Genomic DNA, 26,139 nt, shown 5'->3' with positions numbered 1-26,139 from the left:
ATTATCTATTCTATCACATTGTTGAAAGTGTGGGAATCATTGTATAAGTGGCAGGTTGTTGGAACTGAATGAAATAATTTAGAGAAATTAACAAGGGAAAATTTCCACCATTTAGAAAAGGGCAGAGGAAGATAAATCAGCAGAGACTGAAGATTGGTCAGAGAAATAAGTGGAAAACTGAGAGAACTGTTTTGTAAATAAGAGAGGCGAGATTTAAGGATATAGTGTTCTATTTGTTGATTCTGTTCTCTGTATAAATCTTGCTCTTTCCTATTTGTAACAATGTCTTTCTTCTCACCCCTCCCAGTAAAAGGGAAAAATAAGAATATTTGTACTTCTGTATATTCTGCTGCACTATAAATGTTGAGGGCAGTTATATGAATAACCCTCAGTTATTCATGGTGACCTCCCGCATAATAAACATTTGAATTATATCATCCTTAAACAGATAACTTTTAAAAAGGCATCATTAAAAAGTACATTTCTCATTTCTCTTGACTTTTGAAACCAATCCTGAATATAAATTTTCTCTGTTGACTAGGGAGATCTTGTGCGAAAATTGAAAGAAGATAAAGCACCCCAAGTAGATGTAGACAAAGCAGTAGCTGAACTCAAAGCCCGGAAGAGGGTTCTGGAAGCAAAGGTGAGTCTTGGGATCCTAAAATAAGAATGTAAGTGAGTTTAGGATTCTTCATCTTTAGTCTTCTTGGATGGGAGAGATCTAGAGAAGTTTCTGAACAAGTATCATTTGTTTTATCTCTGCCTCTTTAGGTGCCTTCTTCTCCTCTATCTGTAGACTCCTCAACGCTGGAAGGCATTGTGCTCTTCTTTATTCATTTTCCTATGCCTAGTAATAATGGTTTGTTGTATTTTTAAATTTTTTTCTTGTAGGGGAGAATCTGTCCATTTGATACTTTTCCCCAAAGCTTCTAAACAATAAATCTGCTCTCATTAGCAATCTGAAATTTGACTTTATAAGTCACAATCTGCTATAGTGATTCGCCAAAAGTTGAGATATAGCTTTTCATTATGTGCATCTAAATAGGCTTAGTCTTGTAATCTTGGAAATGATCATATGCTTTCTTAAATAATTAAGCAAAGGTATCTTTTCTCTGACTCAAAGGAAAAAAAAATCTAAGGTTTCTATTTTTTTAAAAAAGGTATCAAAATCTTACCTATTTGATAAATTTTATATTGAATTTTGCTGAGTAATAAACTCAATTCACATCTATAAATTCAAATTCCCACCCACCTCACACATACTCCCATCATACATTTTTTAATTTAAAAATCCCTTACAGGAGCTGGCATTACAGCCCAAAGATGACATTGTAGACAGAGCAAAAATGGAAGATACCCTGAAGAGGAGGTTTTTCTACGATCAAGCTTTTGCTATTTATGGAGGTAAGGGATTTATGATAGAAAGTACAATTGTGTTATTATTAGTGGCTTTAAATATTGTTCTTAAATCAAGACTGTAGCTTGCCAATAGCTGTCTAATTGTATCACAAAAAGCAGAATTTTTGTTTGTTTAGAGGAGCCTTTTGATGTAATACCTGTTCTTCCCTCTACCCTACTTATTCTTGAAGACTGTTTTTTTCCATTAGATGTAGGGAACTGGTAGGGGCCTAGATATTAAACATCAGTTGTGTCTGTACTTGGAGACTCTTTATAATACAGTGGAGACTTGGGAGCAAGAAAAGGCTAGCATAGTTCTGTCTAATAGGTGTGTTTCCCTCCATACAAGGACAGTGATAAGGGTCCTTAGATTATTCTTTATTGTCAGCTTTCTGAGAAGAACATTCTTCATAGGTAAGTATAAATAAGTCTCTGTATCCTCTCTATGAAGCTACTATATAGGTGAATATAATTGTAGATTAAATGTAGAAGTATATCTTTTATAGGCAAAAGAGATCATTGTAACAATATTGGATTTCTAGTACTTTGCCACTGAAACTTGATTCAGATTTGGCTAGGCAGATCTCTGTTTAACTTCTTGAGGTTTAAATAGTGATGGAATTACTCAATAAATAATAGGATGGTAAAATTTTAGACCATTGTTATTATTGGTGTGACAAAATAGTATCTAATTTCTATGGCAAAACTATTATCTGCTTTCATTTTTTTCTTGTATATGGAGGAAGTATTTTGTGTTTACAATTGTGATTTTACTACTTTCAGCTAGCTGCAAATAAGCTTCAGTGTTGAGAAATTTGAATTAATGACTTTAATACATTTTTGGGGAGTATGTAAAGTCTTCCAGGTATCAGTTTTACATGTCTCCTTTTCTTCATTTGTGCAGAGTAACAAAGTAAAGTACATGTTTTCCTCTCCTGTCTTTTGTAGGTGTTAGCGGTCTGTATGATTTTGGGCCAGTTGGATGTGCTTTGAAAAACAATATTATTCAGACCTGGAGGCAGCACTTTATCCAAGAGGAACAGATCCTGGAGATTGATTGCACCATGCTTACCCCTGAACCAGTTTTAAAGTATGATCCTTACTTTGAGGGCTGAAATTCTTAATATGCATATTTTAAAAATCTGCTCATGTTTGTTATAAGAAATCTGAAAAACAAGAAAATATTGTCCTACTGTCTGCAGATAGTCATGTTAAAATTCTAGCATTTCTCCTTCCAGTCTTTTACTCTGTAAACCCCTATATATTCTATTTTTAGCAGCACACTGCTTTTTTTTTTTTTTTTACATACTGTAGGTGAACATTTACTCATGTCATTAAATATTATGGTAAAGCTTTTTTTTTCGTCATGGATAGACACCGGGAATCGAACCCGGTCTCTGGCATGGCAGGAGAGAATTCTGCCACTGAGAGATTGTCGCACTGCCCTAAAGCATTTTTATTTAATAACAGAGTAGTGCTTTGTTTTATGGATGTGCCATAATATATTTAGCTAATGCCATATGTATTTAAGTTGTTTATGATTTCTGACTATGCTGAAAATCCCTCTAGATGAATTTTTGTGTATAAATCTGCTTATTTTTTTATAATTTCTTAGAAGTTTTGGGCAAAAGTGTATGCACATTTTAAATCAAATGCTACTATTCGTATGGAAGTTCAATGCAGAAACTTTGATTATTCCTACCGGCATTGCTGAAAGCTGAGCAGGGTTTCATGGAATGAATGTTCAGCTGTGAAAGAAGAATTTTTATTATTTATATCTCATCACTTTACTCATTTAATGGTTCTGATAAAGAGCTGATTTTCACTATCTGTATCCTTTAGGCTCTCTCTCAGTTTCCAGAGAAAAAGAATTCCTTGTGATAGGTCTAAAAAAATCAGAACTACCTATTTTTTAGCTACTTGCTCCACAAATAAGTAGAGATAATAGCAATGTCCATGCAAGTGTCAGGGGCAGAAAACTTTCCTTTAGGGTCAGTGTCTAGACTGAGCTATGCTGGATTCTTGGCTAGTCAAATCCCCAAGAGTTTTGGCATTTGCTTGGATCACTAATAATAATGGCATAGATATGGATTAATTGATCCTGTGAAATAGTACAAACTTCATGACAGTCTGTGAAAGGGGGAGGAAGAACTTGGAGAGAGGGTAGAAATAGCCTTGAGAAAGAGTTTCTATTGGCTTAGATACAGCACTTGTTTCGATATGGGAGCTTCTGTCATTCAGGTACACAGATGTAAACAATGAATGAACATAGAAAGGAATTTTCTTATAAGGTAAAATCTGCATATACAGTTGTATGAGAATGATTAAATTGGTTTGGCATCTGTTAACTTAGGACCTCTGGCCATGTGGACAAATTTGCTGACTTCATGGTGAAAGATGTGAAAAATGGAGAATGTTTTCGTGCTGACCACCTATTAAAAGGTATAGTTCTTCATCTTTGAAGAATGAATGTCTTTCAAGTGGGATTGATCAGACAAAGGGGTTACATTAAACTTTTCTCCCTAATATCTTCAACTTTTTATTGTGGCATAACCTGCAAACAGTAAACTGCACAGATTTTAAAAGTACATAGCAGGTCCCTTATTTAAGGAAAAAAAAGTTATATTCAGATAATTAGAAATTCTAACCCAGAAAAATAATCAGTATACTATCATGACCCTGTAAAATCAACCAGGGGATTCATATAAATTGAGTATTGTTCTTCAATTTAGTCTTTGGTGTTTTTTTTTTTTTTTTTTTTAACCTGCCCAGCATTGAACTCAAAAGTTCATTGCCCTTTTTCCTGTTAGTTGAAATTGACATGTATCAATACCATTCTTCTAGCTCATTTACAGAAATTAATGTCTGATAAGAAGTGTTCTGCTGAGAAGAAATCAGAAATGGAAAGTGTCTTGGCCCAGGTGAGTGCTTTAGAGACTGTATAACAGTAGGTAGGCACTGTCTATCTTTCAGTGTTTGCTACTGTTGAATATGAGATTGTGTTGACTCTGGCTGCATTTGTAAAGAAGCAGAGCTGACCTATTTCTTAACTTCTCTTTTTGCAACTTTATTTCCTTCTTTCCATCTTTGGTGGCTAATCATTTATTTCAGCCAAAGCTAAGAAGTCAGTGTAAATAGACATTAAATTTGTTCTCTGTTCTCAGAAACTTCTGTTTTCTGGAATTCATAGCTTAAACCAGAGGAGTGGCTAGTGGTGAATGGTGTTCAGTGTTGGTATAGTGATTTGGGGGCAGATAGCTTTATGGACGCTGTCTCCTCGGCTACCTGATCTACCTCTGGTTAGGCTGTCCCTGATTACGTGCTGCTATTCTTAGAACCTGACTTACAGGTCCCTGCTTTTCTACCCCTGCTTTTTCTAGTTTCTTTGTAGACCTAAAGTTTTATAAATTTTCTTAAGTTGACGAATTTTGGGATATGCAAAGTAGGCCATAGAGATAATCGATTCTTACCTTTTACTTGGTGCATCACAAGTAGTTGTTATCCTTTTCTTTTTGGGTCATAGACCACTTTGAGAATTAATGAAAACTGCACATCTTTTCTCACCTTATCAATCTGCTGTTTTATTTAAGCCAAGTATGTTTCTCCAACACCATATTTAGTTATGAGGTCCACCAAAGCACACAGTCTTAAATTTTATTTATTTTCTTTGGTAAAAATTCCTAGTACAATTTTGTAACCTATTTTCTTTTCATTGCTATGTAAATATCTGAGGGTAAATGTGACTCTGCCTCTAACATGCTAATTTTTCTCTGTGGCTTTCCAACATTAGCTAAGAGTTTTTCTCCTTCTTCGTTTAAATAAAACCTTCTTAATTTCACTGTTGAGTCTTTTGCCAATTTATTTTGTCCTTATGAAGCATATTTGATCACTTGCTTGAAGCTTATTGCTTTAGTATTATTACTTATGGTTTAGAAAAATTGATTCTTGTATTTTGACACTGTTAAAGCCTCACATTTGTTTCTCATTTCCTTCTTTTTCCAAAAGTGGACTGACCTTATTAGAAAAAAGAAATGAAAAATGCCTCATTAACCCCCTGAATTCTGCTCTTTTTCATTTGTGATTTCAGACTAACTAGAGAGATGCGTTCTAAGGTTTTCTATGTTTGTCTTTGATCTTAGTGTCTCGTTCATTTCTAAGTAAAATATCAGAATCAGAAATGTTGGTTGATTTGATAACTCATGATTTAAAATTTGAGCTGTGTTTTTCTGTTTCTTCTCAGATCCATATTCTAGGACTGTGGTGTATTTTCTGATTTGCCGTGTCATCTATATGCAGCTGTCAATATACTCCTTGATAAAAAGTGAGGGACATGGGAAATGTTCTTGTACTCAGAAATGGCCCTCATGGAATCACTGGCTAAAGGCCCATCTGTTGCTTGACCACATAATAGCATGTTCTGCACCTGTTAGGGCTGTAACTTCTTTCAACTTTATGAAGTATGTTGTGTCTAGCTTCTTTAAAAGGCTCTGAATCATATCCTGGGTTAGGAAGAGCTTGACTCCTGTTATGTGGATTCAGCAGCACAAAATTATTTCTCTTGTTTCTATTTTGTCCATTTTTGCTGATGCATCTCTGGATGTACCAATTTTTAATGCGTTTTTATTGAGATACGTTCACATACATAGAAACCATCTGAAATAAACAATCACTGGCTCACAGTATCATCACATAGTTGTGAATGAATCCCTATGATCAAGTTTTGAACATTTTCATTACTGCAGAAAAGAAATAACAATAAAACCCTAATCCTCCCATACTCCTTATCCCCCCACCCCTTGTCCCATTATTGACCCATGGTATTGGTTTGGTACATTTGTTACTGTTGATGAAAGAATATTAAAATATTTACTGTTAACTATAGTCCATAGATTGTAATAGGTGGGTATACCAATTTTTTAAATCAATTTTTAACTTTTTATTATGGAAAATCTAAACATATAAAATGAGAAAGTAGTACATACCCATCACCCTGCTCCATCTTTATCAAACCATGGCCAATTTCGTCAAATGTATCCCCTACTCACTCCCCTGCTTACCCACTCATTTTATTACATCCCTAAATATTTCATTATGTATTTCTAAAATATAAGAACCCTTTAAAGAGAACCTCAGTGCTGTTACCATGGTAAATATTAATAATTTTAACATCGTCAAATGTAGAGTTAGTGTTCATATAACCCTGCTTGAATCTGGATCCAGATAAAATCCATACTTTGTATTGCTTGAAATATTTCTTAAATCTCTTTCAATCTGTTGGTTCTTCCTTTGTCTTTTACCTTTTCATTTAAAAATGATTTTAAGAAGCTGAGATTTTATTCTTTAGTGTTTTCTTATTGTTTGGATTTGGTTGATTGTATTATTTTGGCGATGTTAACATGTTCCTGTTTGTGTTTCCTCTAAGTTGATAAATCTAGAGGCTTGGTCAGGTGTTTTTGGCAACACATGTCATAAGTGTATTAGGAGGTACAAAATGCTTGATTATCTTGTGATTTAGAGCCAGTGATGATCATTGTTGTCTCCATTAATTGATTAGGGGGTTCAAAATTGTTGATTTTCTCATTCTGATATTCCTTTGTTTATTAGTTGGGATAGTTCCGTGACAAAAACCTTATTGCCATCAGAGATTTGATTTTTCTGAGGCACTTTTGTTTAACCCCTTCCTTTCAAAAATAAATGAGTTCCTGTGCTTTTTCCTCCTTCCCTCTCTTCTACCTTTATGAATTCATAGATTAAAACATTTGATATTTTTCATTCAGTTGTAGTTACCATCTTTTTTATATTGACACAGCTGTAGTATTCTTTGATAACTTCCTTGTATTTTGGTGGGATAAGGTACATTTCTTGGCCCAGACTTGAAATTGGCCATTTCTTCAAGGAGTCCTGGTACCTAGCAGTAGGAATGGCATTGGTCATTGGTTCCAGGCCTTTTCAGTGAACAGAGCTGGGAGATTGGTCTTTTTTAAAAGGTAAAATCATAATGAGTACACATTGATCCTTATTCTTAAAGCTAAGTTTATGGGGTTTTTACGTTATTTTATTAATCTTGTATCTGTATCACCTTTACCTACCCCAAAATCCCAATTCTTAACAATGCCAGCATAATTAGTGATATGCTCTATCTCACATTATATAATTAACAGCCTTGGAACCACAACACCAATGCTGTCATCAAGAATGTGAATATTGAAAATAGTTTTAAAAGTTTTTATTCTTTTTCTGTAGGGATATACCAGCAATGTTCAGTCTAACAACTATTTTTTTATTTTTATTTTTTTTAGGAATAACTACTACTGTTTATTAAAAGAGAAGTTTATTAAAAAGAGAGTACATGTTAAAGAGGTTATAGTGCAGACGTGCCCACGGGAGGGACATGCCCTGAGTGGAGTGGGCCAGCTTGTTTTATAGGGAAGTTTTGTTGGTAGTAGGCTTTCATAGTAACCTTTGAATACTATCTAGGAGGAGATAGCTAGCAGAAGTCCATGGTTTGTTGTCACATACCTAAAATTTGTCCTTAGACAAAGGGTTAACAATCTTTATGACCCTATCTTCCTATTATTAACCAGAGTTTGCTTTGGGCCCAGATTTTTACAAACTTTTATGGTTTTAGTGGTTTGGGGGCTTTAGGAAAATTTTGTCTCAGGAAGTTTGCAGCTCTGTATTAGTTCCTTTGGAGCTAGATAAGAAACAGGGGACTTACAGTTGTCTGTTAACTCTTTCACAATTGAATAGGAAACCAAGGATTTACAGTTGTCCTATTTTATTTTACCCTGCTTCAATCTGCCCTCCTCCTGCGAAAGAGTTAAGTCCCTTTAATCCCAAAAGGAAGTTGAGGGATGGATTTTTGATATTTTCACAGAGTTGAGAGAGTACATGCAGGAATGTGCATAATTGCTGACAATGTTGGAAGGATTGGGGGATACTGAAAAATACAAAAACATTGTTATTGTACAATCCCCCTCCCTCATCCCACTACTTTTAAAACCTTTCTGCCACCTCTTCCGCATAAGTCCCTGAGCATGGGAATGGGAGGTTACAGGTTTGTAGTTGAAACATTGAGGAATGCATGTGATAACTGTGTTTTAACATCACTTGGAGTCGTTCTTTACATGTTGTTAGGTCACCAGCTGAATATGCAGTTAGTTCATGTATTTTGTCTTAGTTTCAATCTTTAGGGTTTTATTTTTTTTTATTTTAAATTTGTTTTATAATTATATTAAAAAGTTTCATAGACCTGAAATCAAATCTAGAGAACAAGAAATATTCGCTTAGTCTAGCTTCTATGCTTATTCCCTTTACCTATTTCCTTTCTTCCCATAGGTAACCAATTTTTAACTTAAAAGCAACTTCCTTATTTTTAATTTTTAATTATTTACAAAATACAAACAAAGACATATAGATATTTATATGCCCCCCCTGCCCCCTTCTAGGGAAATGATAGCATGCCATACACAGTTTTCCACTGTGCTTTTCACACACAAAAAAAAAACCTAGTGGTTGTGCCACAGTAAATGTATAGTAATATATTTCATTCCATTTTATAGCTGTATACGTCTCCATTGAGTGGGTGTACCATTTAATATAACCAGGTCGCTATTGAAATTACCATTCCAGATAATGCTACAATGAATAGCCATGTGCTTGTGTCTTTTGCATTTTTTTGCTGTTGTATCTTTGGGATAAATTCCTAGAAGTGGTAATCTGGGCCAAAAGGTAAATGCAAATATAGTTTTGCTAGATATTGAATTAATTCCTCCATAGAAATTTCATTCCTCTCTGTATCCTCAGAATCTTTCTTCCTGACTTCCTTTTTCATTATGTCTTCTATTGAAAAGCATTACAAATCCTTGAATTACCTGGAAAACACAGAGATGTCCCTCAGGCCCTTTGAATTTCAAGTGGGGAGACCAGCTTATATTTATGCTATTCGTGTGTTAGAGGTCACTGGAATAATTTCCTATTGATCCCTCCCTCCTGGGTAACAGTATAAAGTATAGCATTTAAAAATTCCTTCTGGAAATTCTATAGAAATTGCTATAGCAAAATTACTAGGAAATACTGCATGCTTTTTTTGTTTATTTTATTTTATTTTATTTTTATTAATTTTAAAAAAATTACAAGAAAGAGACAAACATTCTTAAGATATGCTCATTCCATTCTACATATATAATCAGTAATTCACAATATCATCACATAGTTGCATATTCATCATCATAATCATTTCTTAGAACATTTGCATCAATTCAGAAAAAGAAATAAAAAGACAACAGAAAAATAAAACGAAAACAGAGAAAAAAATTATACACACCATACTCCTTACCCTTCCCTTTCATTGATCACTAGCATTTCAAACTAAATTTATTTTAACATTTGTTCCCCCTATTATTTATTTTTATTCCATATGTTCTACTCGTCTGTTGACAAGGTAGATAAATGGAGCATAAGACACATGGTTTTCACAATCACACAGTCACATTGTGAAAGCTATATCATTATGCAATCATCATCTAGAAACATGGCTACTGGAACACAGCTCTACATTTTCAGGCAGTTCCCTCCAGCCTCTCCATTACATCTTAGATAACAAGGTGATATCTACTTAATGCATAAGAATAACCTCCAGGATAACCTCTCAACTCTGGGATCTCTCAGCCGTTGACACTTTATTTTGTCTCATTTCACTCTTTCCCCGTTTGGTCAAGAAGATTTTCTCAGTCCCTTGATGCTGAGTCTCAGCTCATTCTAGGATTTCTGTCCCACGTTGCCAGGAAGGTCCACACCCCTGGGAGTCATGTCCCACATAGGCAGGGGGTGGGTGGTGAGTTTGCTTGTTGTGTTGGCTGGAGAAAGAGGCCACATCTGAGCAACAAAAGAGGTTCTTTTGGGGGTGACTCTTAGGCTTAATTTTAAGTAGGCTTGACCTACCCTTTGTGGGGTTAAGTTTCATACGAACAAACCCCAAGACTGGGTGCTCAGCCTCTAGCTTTGGTTGTCCACACTGCTTGTGAGAATATCAAGAATTCAACTTGGGGAGGTTGAATTTTCCCCCGTTCTCACCATTCCCTGAAGAGGACTTTGCAAATGCTTTTCCATTCACTGATCAAATCGCTCTGGACAAACCAACAAAATCTCATGTCCTACCCAAGGTTCCATGAACCTATGGTGTTCAACCAACTATCTACATAAGGTATATAGGAGATGCACTAGTCAAAATATAAATTTTGTACCAAATAAACATTTTTTGCTTTAGTCTCACATAAGTTGAAATTTTAAAATATTAATTACCATCTATTTTCAGCACTCTGCAGTAATGACATTCCTTTGTTCTTCCTCATGCAAAAACATTTTTTAAATTTGTACATTTAGTCACTATCATTATATACTCTTGGCATTCCTAGATTAAACCATCTCAATCTTTATCATCTATCTTTCTTTGTGATTTCAATTATGCCCCCAGCCCTCCTCCCTCTATCATTCTCACATTCAGCTTCTTTCAGTGTTTTAACATAATTGTATTGCAGTTAGGTAGTATTGTGCTGTCCGTTTCTGAATTTTTATATTCAATCCTGTTGCACAATCTATATCCCTTCAGCTTCAATTACCCAATATCTTACCCTATTTCTACCTTCTGATGGTCTCTGTTACCAATGAAATATTCCAAGTTTATTCATTAGTGTCAGTTCATATGAGTGAGACCATACAGTAGTTGTCCTTTTGTTTTTGGCTAATCTCACTCAGCACAACGTCCTTGAGGTCCGTCCATGTTGTTACATACTTCATAACTTTATTCTGTCTTACAGCTGCATAATATCCCATCATATGTATATGCCACAGTTTGTTTAGCCACCCATCTGTTGATGGATATTTTGGCTGTTTCCATCTCTTGGTAATTGTAAATAATGCTGCTATAAACATTGGTGTGCAAATGTCTGTTTGTGTCCTTGCCCTCATGTCCTTTGAGTAGAGACAGCATATAGATGGGTCCTGTTTTTTAATCCATTCTGCCAATCTGTCTCTTTTGATTGGGGAGTTTAATCCATTAACATTTAGTGTTATTACTGCACGGGTAGTACTTTCTTCTACTATTTTGCCTTCTGGATTTTATATGTCATATCTAATTTTCCTTCTTTTTACCTTTACTCATAGTCTTCCTTTCTACACTCTTCTCACACCTCTCTCTTCTGTCTTTTCGTATCTGTCTCTAGTGCTCCCTTTAGCATTTCTTTCAGAGCTGATCTCTTGGTCACAAATTCTCTCAGAGATTTTTTGTCTGAAAATGTTTTAATTTCTCCCTCATTTTTGAAGGACAATTTTGCTGGATATAGAATTCTTGGTTGGCAGTTTTTCTCTTTTAATAATTTAGGTATATCATCCCACTGTCTTCTCGCCTCCATGGTTTCTGCTGAGAAATCTATGCATAGTCTTATTGGGCTTCCCTTGTATGTGATGGATTGCTTTTCTCTTGCTGCTTTCAAGATTCTCTCTTTCTCTTTGACTTCTGACATTCTGATTAGTAAGTGTCTTGGAGTACGTCTATTTGGATCTATCCTCTTTGGAGACACTGCACTTCCTGGGTCTGTAATTTTAAGTGTTTCATAAGAGTTGGGAAATTTTCAGTGATATTTCCTCCATTAGTTTTTCTCTGCCTTTTCCCTTCTCTTCTCATTCTGGAACACCCACAACACGTATATTCCTGCACTTCATATTGTCATTCAATTCCCTCAGTCCCTGCTCATATTTTTCCATTTTTGCCCTATATTTTCTTTTTCTTGTCAGATTTCAGATGTTCCATCCTCCAATTCACTAATCCTGTGTTCTGCCTCTCAAAATCTACCATTGTAGGTTTCTATTGGTTTTTTTTTTATCTCTTCTACTGTGCCTTTCATTCCCATGAGTTCTGTGATTTGTTTTTTCAGACTTTCAACTTCTTCTTTTTGTTCATTCCTTGCCTTGTTTATATCCTCCCTCAGTTCGTTGATTTGGTTTTTGTTGAGGTTTTCCCTGTCTGCTCATATATTCTGAATTAATTGTTTCAGCTCCTGTATCTCATTTGAATTGTTGGTTTGTTCCTTTGACTGGGCCATATCTTCAATTTTCCTAGTGTGATTTGTTATTTTTTGCTGGTGTCTAGGCATTTAATTACCTTAATTAGTTTATTCTGGAGATTGCTTTCACTTCTTTTACATGGATTTTCTTGCTGGATGAATTTGTTGTCTCTCGGTTCTTTGACATTCAATTCAACTTATTCTGGACCTCTACTTAGGTTTTGTTTAACAGAGCAGAATTTTTTAGTTCTTGTTTTCTTGTTTCTTGCCCTGCTTGTATGGTGCCTTTTTCTCCCCACCTTTACGAGGGTCTACGTAGGTATTATAGACCCCAGCTGGATTTTCCCAGACCAAACTGGCCTCCTATCAGGAGAAAAGAGTCACCTGCGTTGGTTTTCCCTGAGGGTGAGACCCAGCAGGTTGAAAGACTTTCCTGTGAAGTCTCTGGGCTCTGTTTTTCTTATCCTGCCCAGTATGTGGTACTTGTCTGCCTGCATATCCCACCAGCATAAGATGATGTGGTACCTTTAACTTTGGCAGACTCCCTGCTGTGGGCATGGTGGAGACAGAGGAGAGGTTGTAGACTGGTTCTAATGGCTTCAAATTACCAAGGGGTCTGAATTCCTTGAGGGAGGGATTCTACCTGAGTTGGGCTTCATCCCTCCCCTGGGGAAGGCACAGGCTCCAGACAAGCCCTCAGATGAGCTTGTTTCTGCCTATGCCTGGGGCAGTAGCAGCCTGAAAAGCCCTGCCACTGTATCCACAGGCAGTCAAGACTTTGTAGAAACACAGCCACAAAAACCTCTGTTTCCTTTTTTTTTCTCTCTCTCTCTTTTTCTGTCAGCCGTGCCCCCTTGGCACAGGGGCAAAAATGAGCGAACTCCATTTTGACCAGGTTCACCTGAGCTGGAGGCCTATTTTTAGTAGTCAGAATTTGTTAATTAATTCCACAATTGGTGTTTGGTTGGGCGGAGACCCTGCTGCTGATAAAGTCTCTTTCCTTTCCCCTTTGGAAGCAGTCTGAGGGGGAGGGGCACTGGCCCCCACGGCTTGGGGAACTCATGGTTATGGGGGGGCTCTCTTAGCTGGTCCAGCTGGTCCAGACTGGGTTACGCTGTGTGTCCGGTCACTGACGTGGCCCCAGGAGCTGTTCTGTTCTATTTCTGGTTATTTAGTAGTTGTTCTGGAGGACAAACTAAAACGCACACATTGCTAAGTCGCCATCTTCGCCAAGCTCTCCTTTTTGTTTAATTTCATAATTGAATTTGAGCCTAAAAGGGTTAATTTTTTTTTTTAATTTTTATTCAGATTTAGAACATGTGATCAGTGTGAGTGGGTTACCTTTTTATGGAGAGAAAATGTCCTTTGTATTTATGAGGGGAGTAAATATATATTGTAATAGTCACCCTTTATTGAGTAGTTACTATGCACTAGGCCTTGTGCTAAGTGCTTTAGATATGTTATGTCATTTAATCTTCAAAATAGCCCTGAATGGTAAATTCTGTTTTCCCATTTTACAGATAAGCAAACTGATGTTTACTGAGGTTATGTAAGAATTTAATCCCAAGTCACACCACCTGTAAGGGGTAGAATTGGAAGGTTTACTAGATAGGGCTTTAAATTTATTTTTATTTTTTAGTTTTACATATTCTTTACCATTAGATGATTGGTTGTTGTCATCTGGAATTCTTGAATTGAAGGTCACACCTAATTTTGAAGAGTTTGATATTGATCATCAGTATATAGAATGTGCAATACACTGGGAAACGCAGAGGTGAATAAAACAAATCTTTTGCCTCCAAGAAGCTTACTATCTAGTGTGAAAGGAAAATTTTATGCACATTCAATTGATAGATAAAAAAAAATGTACTCGACTCTTAAATTTGCACATAGTAATAAAACTCATCTTTGAAAACTTATTTACATGATTTTAGATGTTTACTGACCAATGAATATATTTGAGCAAAAGGGATTTTGCCTTGTTTTTTCTGATGCAGTGGTTTATGTATGAGTTTAGTTTTTTCCAGAAATATACTCCATTTACCTGATGCTAAATGGAAAGTGTGTAAATTGATTATGATTTTAATATGGATATCCTGAAGGTTAATTTAATTGTGATGGTCTTATTTTATGTGGGTTTTAACGATGGATGACATTATTTACAGTACTTTATCTTATGTCTTGTTATCTCTCAAACTTTATACTAATTGTTTTCTTGACATATTCTTTAGCTCGATAACTATGGACAGCAAGACCTTGGGGATCTTTTTGTGAACTACAATGTAAAATCTCCCATTACGGGAAATGATCTGTCCCCACCAGTATCTTTTAATTTAATGTTCAAGACCTTCATTGGGCCTGGAGGAAACATGCCTGGGTATGTGCCACCTACTGTTAGTTCTTTTGTGTAACAAAGTTGTTAAACTTGCTTGTAGTAAAAGGTAAATATCAATGTTCTGAAAGGTAAATATTAAAAAATGATATACAGAAAGTCCAAATAAATATATTAAGAAGAAATAATGACAGATATATTCTTGGATTGTATTTCTAATCATTCTTTCTGAATATAGTATTTTATTTTTTTAAGCACATGATGCTTTTTTTTTTGTGGCCATAATGTAAATCATAAAAATTATGTTCACTATGTCTTCTAGTTACAACTGCATAGGACAGGAGGGGCAATTGAAGAAGATTTTTAAATTCATCGAGCTTTAAAAAGGGGACTTTAGAAACCATTTAGTTTAGCGCAGCTCTTTCAAGTATAACTTTGTGATGATGGAAATGTTCTATAAACTGTGCTGTTCAATATGGTAGCCACCAGCCACATATGACTGTTGAGTACTTGAAATGGAGCTAGTGCTTTTGATGAATTAAATTTTAAAATGTATTTAATTTTAATGTAAATGTAAATAGGCATGCCTCTAGTGGCCTACCATATTGGAAGGTGTAAGTCTAGCCTGTTGATTAGAAAGATATGATTTTCACAGATGGAATGAAGAAAATCTGAACAGTTTACGTGATGATCTAGAACTGGAACCTTCATCTCCAAATTTCTTGTCCACTGTTAAACTTAGCCATTGTTCCATTTCTTAGCTTCATATATATTGCTTATGATCTCATTTTAGGGTAAGAGAGTGTAGGCTTTTGTTAGAGGAAGCTAGATCTTGGTTTTTGAAGTAGAACCAAGAGTAACAACACTTAATCATGTCAGACAGTATTTTTAGTTATTTTAAGATAACATCTTGATTTGGAGTATTTTGTGGAAAGATACCAAAAGTAAGCCTTTCATTTGGGCAATATATGCAAAGAGTCATAAAGAGGGCCATACCCTCTGATCCATTTTATGGAGTCATTCGACTTCTAGTAATTTATCTAAGGAAATACTTTGAAAGGAAAGGAATTGATATTTATAAAATATGTATGTAAATTAAAAGTAAAAAAGTCTTATGTATATTAATTTGAGGATTAAGTAAATTAAACTATATCATTTTAGTAGAAAAATCTGGGCTATTGAATATGAGAAATTTTTATGATTATTCAGAAAATGGAAACATAAATAAAAGAAATATGTAAATATATATGCACTACATGTATGTATATATATGTATATATACACTGTAGCTATACTTATATTTGGATGAAATCTAGAAAGAATCACAAAAATGGAAAGAGTTGGTATTAGAATGAAAATGAGGGTAAAGTTTTAGAGTTTTTACCTTGACTTCAAAGTTGTCTTAATAAAATATTTATTTTGGAGTAAGCCTATGGTAACACTTTCTACGTTGATAATTTTCCACAGAATATTTTATGTGAAATTAGGGACAGGATTTGCTTGAGTATCTTTAAAATTGGAGAAATACAGAAGAAGCATCTGGTTGAAAATATAAAATACCACAAGGAAAAAAATAAGGAATCACCATAATAATTGCCTATCCTGGTGGGATGATTTCTTATAATAATTGAGCTCGGATGTTAAATGTTAACCCATACTGGCTTCTCTTTAGCCCCCAAATTGTATTTTGATATGTGGATTAACAGGTAAACTTAGCCATTGGGCTTATTTTCAGAAGGATCTGAAATTGTCATCTGCCCCGATGTAAATGATTAGTAAGGATGACGTTAGAGGTTTTAGAGATGCTGTGAAAGTGGAGGTATTTTCACATACTGGAGTGAAAACATGAAATGACATTCTAGTAGTAGCATTGACGTGCCAGTTACCTGGAACATTTTCCAATACTTTCATATATGTGTGAATTTTTTTTTCTGTGAGAATGCTACTAAGGAACATGTTGATTTCTAAAATTTCATTTTAAAGCCTACACTACTTTTTGTGAAAATGGTGTATTTGGCTTTTTGAACTTGTATCTAGAATTCAGATTAGTGGGAAAACACAGTTTCTTTCTTCTAACAGACTGATTTAATTTAATCTGTAGGTATTTGAGGCCAGAAACTGCACAGGGGATTTTCCTGAATTTCAAACGACTTTTGGAATTCAACCAAGGAAAATTGCCTTTTGCTGCTGCCCAGATTGGAAATTCTTTTAGAAATGAGATCTCCCCTCGATCCGGACTGATCAGAGTCAGGTACTGTCTGTGTTACTCTTCTGCTAAAATTAGTGGACAATCTTGGCATTTAGTAGGAAATGAAAGTTTTAAATTATATAATTTGAAACAATTCTGCCTTATCCTGATATGATTGTGCTTTAATGATCATAATGTCCAAATGTAATCTCTGGGTTAATAGGCAGTTTTAAGTGACAGAAATGAATTTGGAGAGAAAGAACAGAGGGTTAAGAATAGTTTAAGTTTCTCACCTGCAACAAAATTAGCTCTCTCCCTTATTCGTCATATGTTTATGGTAAGGTCTTGATTTCCTGACCTGGGCGGTTTCTGGGCGTGGTGATATGTATAAATGTAGGGTAGGTGGGGGTGGAGGGATGAGTATGAAAGTGGATCATTCTGGGTGTCCAGGTCAAACAACATTGCTGGAGTGGGATGTGGGTATTTCAGTAACCAACTGGGGTTCTGGATACCACCTCTAGGTATTTGGCGCCCAGTATGACAGAAAGGCTGGCTACCAAGCTTTACCCTCATCTACTCCAATTCAGGCTCTCATGTGCCTCATTTCTTTTTTTTTTTTTTTAGGCTTAATATTTTCATTTAAGAAAACAAACAATACCCTTGAACCACCAAAAATGGTTATCTTAGTTAGCTTATCATAGGCATATTTAAATAAAGTTTCTAAATAATCCTTGTAAAGTTTGTGTTTGTACAGTAAGTTTCATAAAGTAATTTAAAATTAAGGCAAACAAGAAAAAAATCTACAAGTAAGATATCACAGTTTCTTAAATTCTAACTATTAAACACTAACTTAAATACCATTTGATTACTGTCAAAATTGTGAACATTCTCAAAATATCAAGTAGAAAGTTATTAGAAATATCAACTTTGCTATAGTAATGACCTATATAATTGAACATTTTTAAGTTTTTGATTTCTGGAAAATATAAAGATACAAGTGTTTTCACAATTAACATATAAGAATCTTTAACCACTAGAAATGGATATCTTAGTTGGCATATCCGTAGGCATATTTAAGTAAAACATCTAAATAATCATTGTAAAACCTGTGTTTGTACAATATGTTTCATAAACTAATTTAAAATTAAGACAAACAAAGAAAAAATCTATAGAAACAGTTATCAAAGTTTCTTAAATTCTAAATATTAAACATTATCTTAAATAACATTTGACTAGCTGTCAAAACTACTTTCTCAAAATAGCAAGTAGGAACTTACTACAGATATCAACTTTACTATAATAATGATCTATGTTACTAAACATTTTTAAGTTTTTGATTTCAGGAATCTATTTTATCTAATATTACTATAGATGCCTCTAGTTTTTATTTGTCAGATCTATATATTTTCCTCTCTCACTTTTTATCCTGTTAAGTTATTCTTGTTAATACTTTTTAATTCTGTACCCTCTTCCAGACCTCCCTCTCTGTCTTTTTTTTCAGTTGCCAGGGCTCCCTTTAATATTTCTTACAGGGTAGGTCTCTTATTGGCAGATTCTTGCAGTCGTTGTTTATCTGAAGATTTTAATCTCTCCCTCAGTTTTGCAGGATACCTTGGCAGTGTAAAGAATTCTTGACTGGAAGTCTTGTTCAGAATCTTAACTGTATCATACCTGTGCCATCTCACCTCCATGATGCCTGTTGAGTAATCTGAGCTCAGTCTTAGATGTTTTCTGTTGTGTGTAATAAATCTCTTTTCTCTTGCTGCTTTCATGACTTTTTGCTTCTCTTCAAGATTTGATGTTCTGATACGTACATGTTTTAGAGTAAACCTATTTGGATTTATTCTATTTGGGATTCATTAAACTTGTTTTGTTTGGGTGTTGATCTCTTTTATGAGGGTTGGAAAGTTTTCTGTGTTATATTTGTAAGTAGCCTTCCTGTCCCTTTTCTCTTCTCCTTCTGGGACACCAGTAATGCTTTTTTTTTTTTTTTAACTTTTTTTATTGTTAATTCTTATATTTGTATGCTTCATCATATTTATGATTTCCCTGAGATCAAGTTGATTTTTTTTCCATTTTTCTTGCCATTTGTTCTTTTGAACATTCAAGTTCAATTGTCCTTTCTTCTAATTTGCATATTGTTTCTTCTACCTCTTGAAGTCTACTGTTATGGGTTTCTAATATACTTTTAGTTTAGTTTACAGTATCTTTCATCTCTAATATTTGATATTTTTCTACTTATTCTTTCAAATTCTTCTTTATTACTCCTCCAGTGTCATTTTGATATCCCTTATGTCTTTATGAACAACCTTAATTAGTTCCAAATTCTGTATCACCTTGGGTAATTTAATTTGATCATTCAGCTGACCCATATCTGCCTGGATCTTCACATGCTTTATGATCATAAATTGTAACAGGGTGTGTTAGTTAGATTCAGTTGTCAACTTGGCCAGGTGAGCATACCTAGTCTTGTTGCTGCGGACATAAGCCAATGGTACGTGAACCTCATCTGTTGTCAATTACATCTGCAGTCAGCTAGGAGGCGTGTCTGCTGCAATGAGTGATGTTTGACTTAATTGGCTGGGGCTTAAATGAGAGATTGCAACGTAGCACTGCTAAGCAGCTCAGCATTCCTCATCTCAGCACTAGCAGCTCAGCCCAGGCCTTTGGAGATGCAGAAAGAAGTCACCCCGGGGAAAGTTGTTGGAACCCAGGGGCCTGGAGAGAAGACCAGCAGAGACCATCTTGTGCCTTCCACGTAAGAAAGAACCTCAGTGGAAAGTTAGCTGCCTTTTCTCTGAAGAACCAACAAAATAAATCCCCTTTTATTAAAAGCCAATCTGTCTCTGGCGTGTTGCATTCCAGCAGCTAGCAAACTAGAACACAGGGTATTTTAATGTCTTCATAAGGTTATTTTGGAGATTTATTTCCTTCCCTTGTGTAAGATTTTGAATCTACTTGTATTAGCTTTGAAGATCCCTTTTTGGATTTGTCCTTCCTCTTAAAACCAAGTCCCTAACCTCAATGGGGGATTGCAGTCCTACTTAGAGCTTTATTTAAGAGCTAGGCAATCTGTAATTTGTCAGGCTGCACTTTCTGCTTCTTCCCAGCAAATGGTGCTCTTGAGTCTTCTTTGTCTTCTTAGACCCACCTGTGCCAAGCTGCAGGTGCTCTGCTTGTGGCCAGTCATGGCACTCAACTCAACCAGCTTCCCTGGCCTCAACTCTCCATCCGTACACATCTGCGGTCTTTGGACCTCTGTGGGAGAAGGGGAGTGGTGTCAGGACCAAAACAAGTCTCTGTGCTGTTTGGGTGTCGAACTGGTACCACTCAATGTATCCCCCTCTTCCCTGGGGAAGGGTCCCCGAGTCTTTGCCAAAAAAACCGGGCACCCACAGCAGTGTGTCATAAGGATGGGGAGTAGGCACTATACCTTAACCAAGTGGAGTCTGTGCACAGGAAAAGCACATCTGTTATCTTCCAAGTTCACCACAGGAACTCCCAGCTATGGAACCAAAGGGAAGATCTTCCCAAGCTAGCTGTGGGAGTGGGTGGAGTCATGATCACATATATTGACACTGCTCTTTCTGTTCCAGTTTATCCGGTTTTTCTCTGAAGTCCTCCCTATATAGGACAGAAGACCCTCTAGAATCACTTGCACTTTGGAACCATTATCCTTGTCATTTTTCTACTGCATCTCTTGCTGTATGGAGCTGGGGTGAACTCATCCTCTCCTACACAGCTAGCTTACTAGAACTTGCCTCTTTTCTAATAACTTGCTCTCTGTCAATAAATAAACTAAGCTGCAAGGCAGCAGACATATTTATTTGGAGTCTTAGAATTGCAATTTGGGGAGCACAGATACAGGTAGCAACTCAAATAGTGTTCGTTCTTGGCATTTCCAGGCAAGAGTTTTTTTGGGGGGGGGTTGGAGGCGGGGGTACATGATCCGGTAATTGAACCAGGGTCTCCCACATGGAAGGCGAGCATTCTACCACTGAACCACCTATGCATCCCAGGCAATAGTTAAAAGAAAAGAAGATGAGGACAGGTCATAGTGGCTCCACAGGTAGAGTTCTCGCCTGCCATGCTGGAGACTGGCGGGGTTCAATTTCCGGTGCCTGCCCATGCAAAAAAAAATTTAAAAAGGAAAGAGAAAAGAAAAGAAGATGAGTTAAGTTGTTTGTGATTGGTGAACATTTGGCATACTCCAGATGTCCTTCAGGTTAATACTTTATTGTGTTCTTTATTTTGTCATTTGTTTATGGTGTTTGGATGTTTTAGGGTTTTGAGGAACATTGTTGCTTGAGACTTTGCATACTTTGGCAGGTTGTGATATCTGGCTGAGACCCACGTAAGAGTAACCTCCAGAATGATCTGACTCCATTTTTAATTTCTTAGCCATGGTAACTCTATTTTATTTCTTTTAACATTGTCTTTGTCAGATGTTCCCAGGAATGTATGGGAAGGAATACTGGTGCTGTTGGGTTCCACTTTTCTTTAGAAACTCAATATGACTTAGCTGTTTAATGCTTAGCTTTTTGTAAATTCTATAAATTTTCTTCCTAATAATATCTCTTAGAGTAATAAATTCCACATAAGAAGTGGAATATGTCATTAACCTTAACTTTCTGAGGCCCCAAAACATTTTCTCCAACACCTTGGCCCCACTCCTTCCCTTGCCTCCCTTTTACTTGCTGTAATTACAGACTGTAGTCATAGCATACCCCAGCAGCTGACTGAAGATCAGAGCACCCAGAGCACCTGCCTGATCTTACTAGTTCCCATGATGCCCTCCGTGAAGAAATGCCTCTTTATTATGGCCAAACCGTATCTTGAGGCTTATAGTGCTTTCAGGCTTTGTGGAGGAAAGCTTACACAACTTAGAGAAAGAGTGGGAAAAGACCGCTCTGAGCTTTTATGTAGAGAGAAGAGGCAGTCAGAAACTTTAACCAGGTATTTTAACGGTGAAAAATGTGTTGGATGTGAATGTTTTATTTCTCATTGTTTAGGTTTTTCTTTCTTTATTTTTTAAATCTATTTTGTTTTTTGGCTTTCCTATGCTTTCAAAATACTGAGGAAACTTTCTAAAGTTGACCTTGTCTAAAGCCATGTTTATGGCTTTTTTATTTGCACACCATAAAGTAGCATAGCTAGCTATAGGCAGATTTAAAAAGGACTGAGAAGTAATGTGAAGCCTGGGGCCAGTGGAATAAAAAATGTTAAGTAGGAAAGCCAGAGATTAATGGCAGAAAAGTCCTTATAGGGCATTCTCACATTTTTTTCCCTGATCATTTTCACTTCAAAGTATTTCTCTTTGGATTTGAATTTTGGCTGATTTTATGTGCCTTTGCAAGTTTCTGACTAGAAGTCTACTTATTCCATGAGTAAACATCCCCATGATAGGAATAGGATTTGTTTGTTTAATGTTATTACTTATTCTTGATGACCTAGAAATTGGTTAGTCTTTGTATAGCTATAATTCCTTTTGTTTTAGTTGGGAGTGATAACGATCAAAGCATGGGTTCTCTGCTGGCTACTCACAACAACCAATCTTGTGACTCAGGTTTCAAAGGGAGAAAGAGCTTTCTTGCAAAGTACAAAGCAGAGAGAACAGGAGGCTTATAGGTCTTAGATCTTCCTGTCCAAATTGCAGTAACTCTGAGATTTTTATAGTATTCAAAGACAGGCAGATTTAGGATAACAAGTATAATGACTAGAGATGATGCAGTTAGAGATTGTCTAATTATTGTGCCTGTGCAGATCAAATGCTTAGTCACAGAATGTATGTAAGAAAATAGCAGCCTTAACATGATGATGGGCATGATTTGTATTATTATAATTAGGTATGGGTCACTTATAGGTTAAGGTTTAAGTTACTGCACATATCAAGCAGGCCAGTTTTGGTTAGATCTAGCTTTGTCTACTAAGATAGTTTAGGAATTGATGGTGGGTTATCTGGGTTGACTCAAGTTCTTTCACTAATAAACATTATGGGGTTGTCTGATTTCATAAAACTCTAAATTGTAAAACAGATTAAGGGGGGATACAAGTGGGGCCTGTCATGAGGTTTTACAGTCGAAGGATACACATTTATCAAAGATCAAGGTCTCTTGGTTTCAGTTCACTGGGTTTCAGTAATTTCAATTATTTCCTTTTGGCTATTCTACAATGTATAAAAAGTAAGAAAGCATCTGTGTAATGATTCGTAACTATAATCATTTGTTAACTCTATTACAGGGGCATTAAATTATTCATAGATGATTTCCATTTTATTTTGTTTTGATTGGCTGGTTCTGTCTTCCTACGTGTATTTTAGTTCCCCGCCCTAAGACAAGAGGCAGGACTGGTCAAATTCAGACATCTTGTCTGTTAGCTGGGATTATTTGACAGAACAGATGGAAAGACTTTGGCAGCAGCTCCTTTTGGGTTTCTGGGCTAGGGCCCTTGCGGTTTTTTTTGTTTGTTTTGTTTTTAAAATAGTTTTATTCGCACGCCACACAATCCATCTAAAATGTACAATCATTGGTTCTTGGTACAATCATAGAGTCATGCATTCATCACCACAGTCAACCTGAGAACATTTTCATTGCTACAAAAAGAAAAATTCCACACCCCTTATACCTCCCTACTTTTTTTTAACCCTCTATTATTGACACTTAACATTGGTGTAGTACCTTTGTTACAATTGATGAAAGAATATTGTAATATTACTGTTAACTATAATTTGCATTGGTTATAATTTTCTCCCATGTACCACCCTATTATTAACACTGTGTAATTGTGACACACATTTGTCCTGTTCATGTAAGAACATTCTTATATTTGTACAATTAGTCATAGTCATTGACCACAACAGAGTTCACTATATTATATACTCCCATGTTTTTTTCTCTAGTTTTCTTCCAGTGACATACACAACCCTAAATTCCCCCTTTCAGTCACAATCACACCCATAATTCAGCACTGTTAATTATACTTACAGTAATGTGCTACTCTTAACTTTATTGCTTTCCAAATATTCACAATCAACCTTATTAAAAGTTCTGTAAAAATTAAGCATCAGGGTGGGCCATGGTGGCTCAGTGGCAGAGTTCTCGCCTGCCATGCTGGAGACCTGGGTTCAATTCCCGGTGCCTGCCCATGCAAAAAAGAAGAAAAGAAAAAAATTAAGCATCAGCTGCCTGTTAACTACCCTCTATCTCCTGCTAACCTGTAGTCTAGATTTTAACTTCAAGAGTTTGCTATTATGACAATATAATCTAGGAATGCCTAGAGTGTATAACGATAGTGACTAAATGTACAAATTTAAAAATGTTTTGCATGAGGAAGAACAAAGGAATGTCAGTAATCCAGGGTGTTGAAAATAGATGGAAATTAATATTTTAAAATTTTAACTTATGTGCGAGACTGAAGCAAAAAATGTTTATTTGGTACAAAATTTATATTTTCACTAGTGTAGTTCCTAATATAATTTACTTGGACAGCTTAATTGAACACCATAAGTACATGGAACCTTGAGAAGGGCATGAGATTTTGTAGGTTTGTCCAGAGTGATATCTCAGTAAATCCCAGAAGGATTTGAACAGTGAATAAAAAAATATTTGCAGAGTCCCTTTGGGGGAATGGTGAGAAAGGGGGAAAACTCAGCTTCCCCAAGTGGAGAATTCTTGATATTCTCACAAGCAGTGCAGACAACCAAAGCAATAGGTTGAGTCCCCAATCTTGGGGTTTGTTCATATGAAACTCAACCCCACAAAGGATAGGTCAAGCCTACTTAAAATTAGGCCTAAAAGTTACCCCCAAGAGAACTTCTTTTGTTGCTCAGATGTGGCCGCTCTCTCTCTCTCAGCCAAAATGACAAGCATACTCACTGCCCTCCCCCTCTCTACATGGGACATGACTCCCAGGGATGTGGACCTTCCTGGCAACATGGGGCAGAAATCCTAGAATGAGCTGGGACTCAGCACCAAGGGATTGAGAAAACCTTCTTGACCGAAAGGGGATAGAGAGAAATGAGACAAAATAAATTGTCAATGGCTGAGAGATTCCAAACAGAATTGAGAGGTTATCCTGGAGGTTATTCTTATGCATTATCACCTTGTTAGTCAAGATGTAATGTAGAGGCTGGAGGGAACTGCCTGAAAATGTAGAGCTGTGTTCCAGTAGCCATGTTTCTTGATGATGATTGTATAATGATATAGCTTTTGCAGCATGACTGTGTGATTGTGAAAACCTTGTATCTGATGCTCCTTTTGTCTACCTTATCAACAGACGAGTAAAATATACAGAATAAAAGTAAATAATGGGGGGGAAAATGTTAAAATAAATTTAGTAGATTGAAATGCTAGTGATCAGTGAAAGAAAGGGGTAAGGGGAATGGTATGTATGAATTTTATTTCTGTTTTCTTTTTATTTATTTTTCTGAATTGATGCAGATGTTTTAAGAAATGATCATATACAAATGATCATATGTGATGAATATACAACTATGTGATGAAAAAAGAATGTTCATATTGTATGTTGATTGATTTTATTAATAAAAATTTTAAAAATAGTTTGCTCATATTAACTAATTCGTATTATTGAGGCCATACGATATTTGGCCTTTGTGTCTGGCTTATTTCAGTCAGCATAATGTCCTTGAGGTTCATTCATGTCTCATGCATAAGACTTCATTCCTCCTTAGTGTTGCATAATATTCAATTCTGTATATATACCACATTTTTGTTTATCTATTTATCAATTGATGACACCTGATTTGTTTCAGTCTTTTAGCAATTGTGAATAATGCTGCTATGAACATTGGTGTGCAAATGTCTGTTTGAGTCCCTGCTTTCAGTTCTTCTGAGTTTATACCTAGTAGCGCTATGGCAATTCTATACTTAGCTCTCTGGAGAAACTGTCAAACTGTCTTCCATAGCAGCTGTACTGTTCTACATTCCCATCAGAAGTGAATAAATGTTCCCATTTCTCCAAATCCTTTTCACCACTTGTATTTTTCTGTCTTTTTGTTGTTGTTTGATAATAAGGCCCTTGTTTTAGCTGCCCTGCATTTTTGACAGTCTGTCACTATCAGTCCAGTTATAAGGTATGTGAGGGCAAATACTATGTTTGTTTGTCTCTCTCACATTTCTATGTACCCATATGTTTGATAG

The 26,139-nt window shown here is 35.9% G+C and overlaps 1 protein-coding gene across 1 annotated transcript in view; it reads left to right on the top strand.

The window, feature by feature from the left end:
* Positions 1–26,139, top strand: part of GARS1 (glycyl-tRNA synthetase 1) — a 50,091-nt gene that overhangs the window by 7,778 nt on the left and 16,174 nt on the right. Inside the window, exons 2-8 of the mRNA XM_077120591.1 lie at positions 542–643; positions 1,302–1,404; positions 2,347–2,488; positions 3,752–3,840; positions 4,243–4,319; positions 14,693–14,838; positions 16,895–17,044. Coding sequence (XP_076976706.1) covers positions 542–643; positions 1,302–1,404; positions 2,347–2,488; positions 3,752–3,840; positions 4,243–4,319; positions 14,693–14,838; positions 16,895–17,044 — 809 coding nt within the window. The remainder of the gene's footprint in view (positions 1–541; positions 644–1,301; positions 1,405–2,346; positions 2,489–3,751; positions 3,841–4,242; positions 4,320–14,692; positions 14,839–16,894; positions 17,045–26,139) is intronic.

This window comes from Tamandua tetradactyla, chromosome 1, assembly GCF_023851605.1.
Source record: "Tamandua tetradactyla isolate mTamTet1 chromosome 1, mTamTet1.pri, whole genome shotgun sequence".
Taxonomy (NCBI): Eukaryota; Metazoa; Chordata; class Mammalia; order Pilosa; family Myrmecophagidae; genus Tamandua; species Tamandua tetradactyla.
This window is presented reverse-complemented; position numbering and strand designations above follow the sequence as displayed.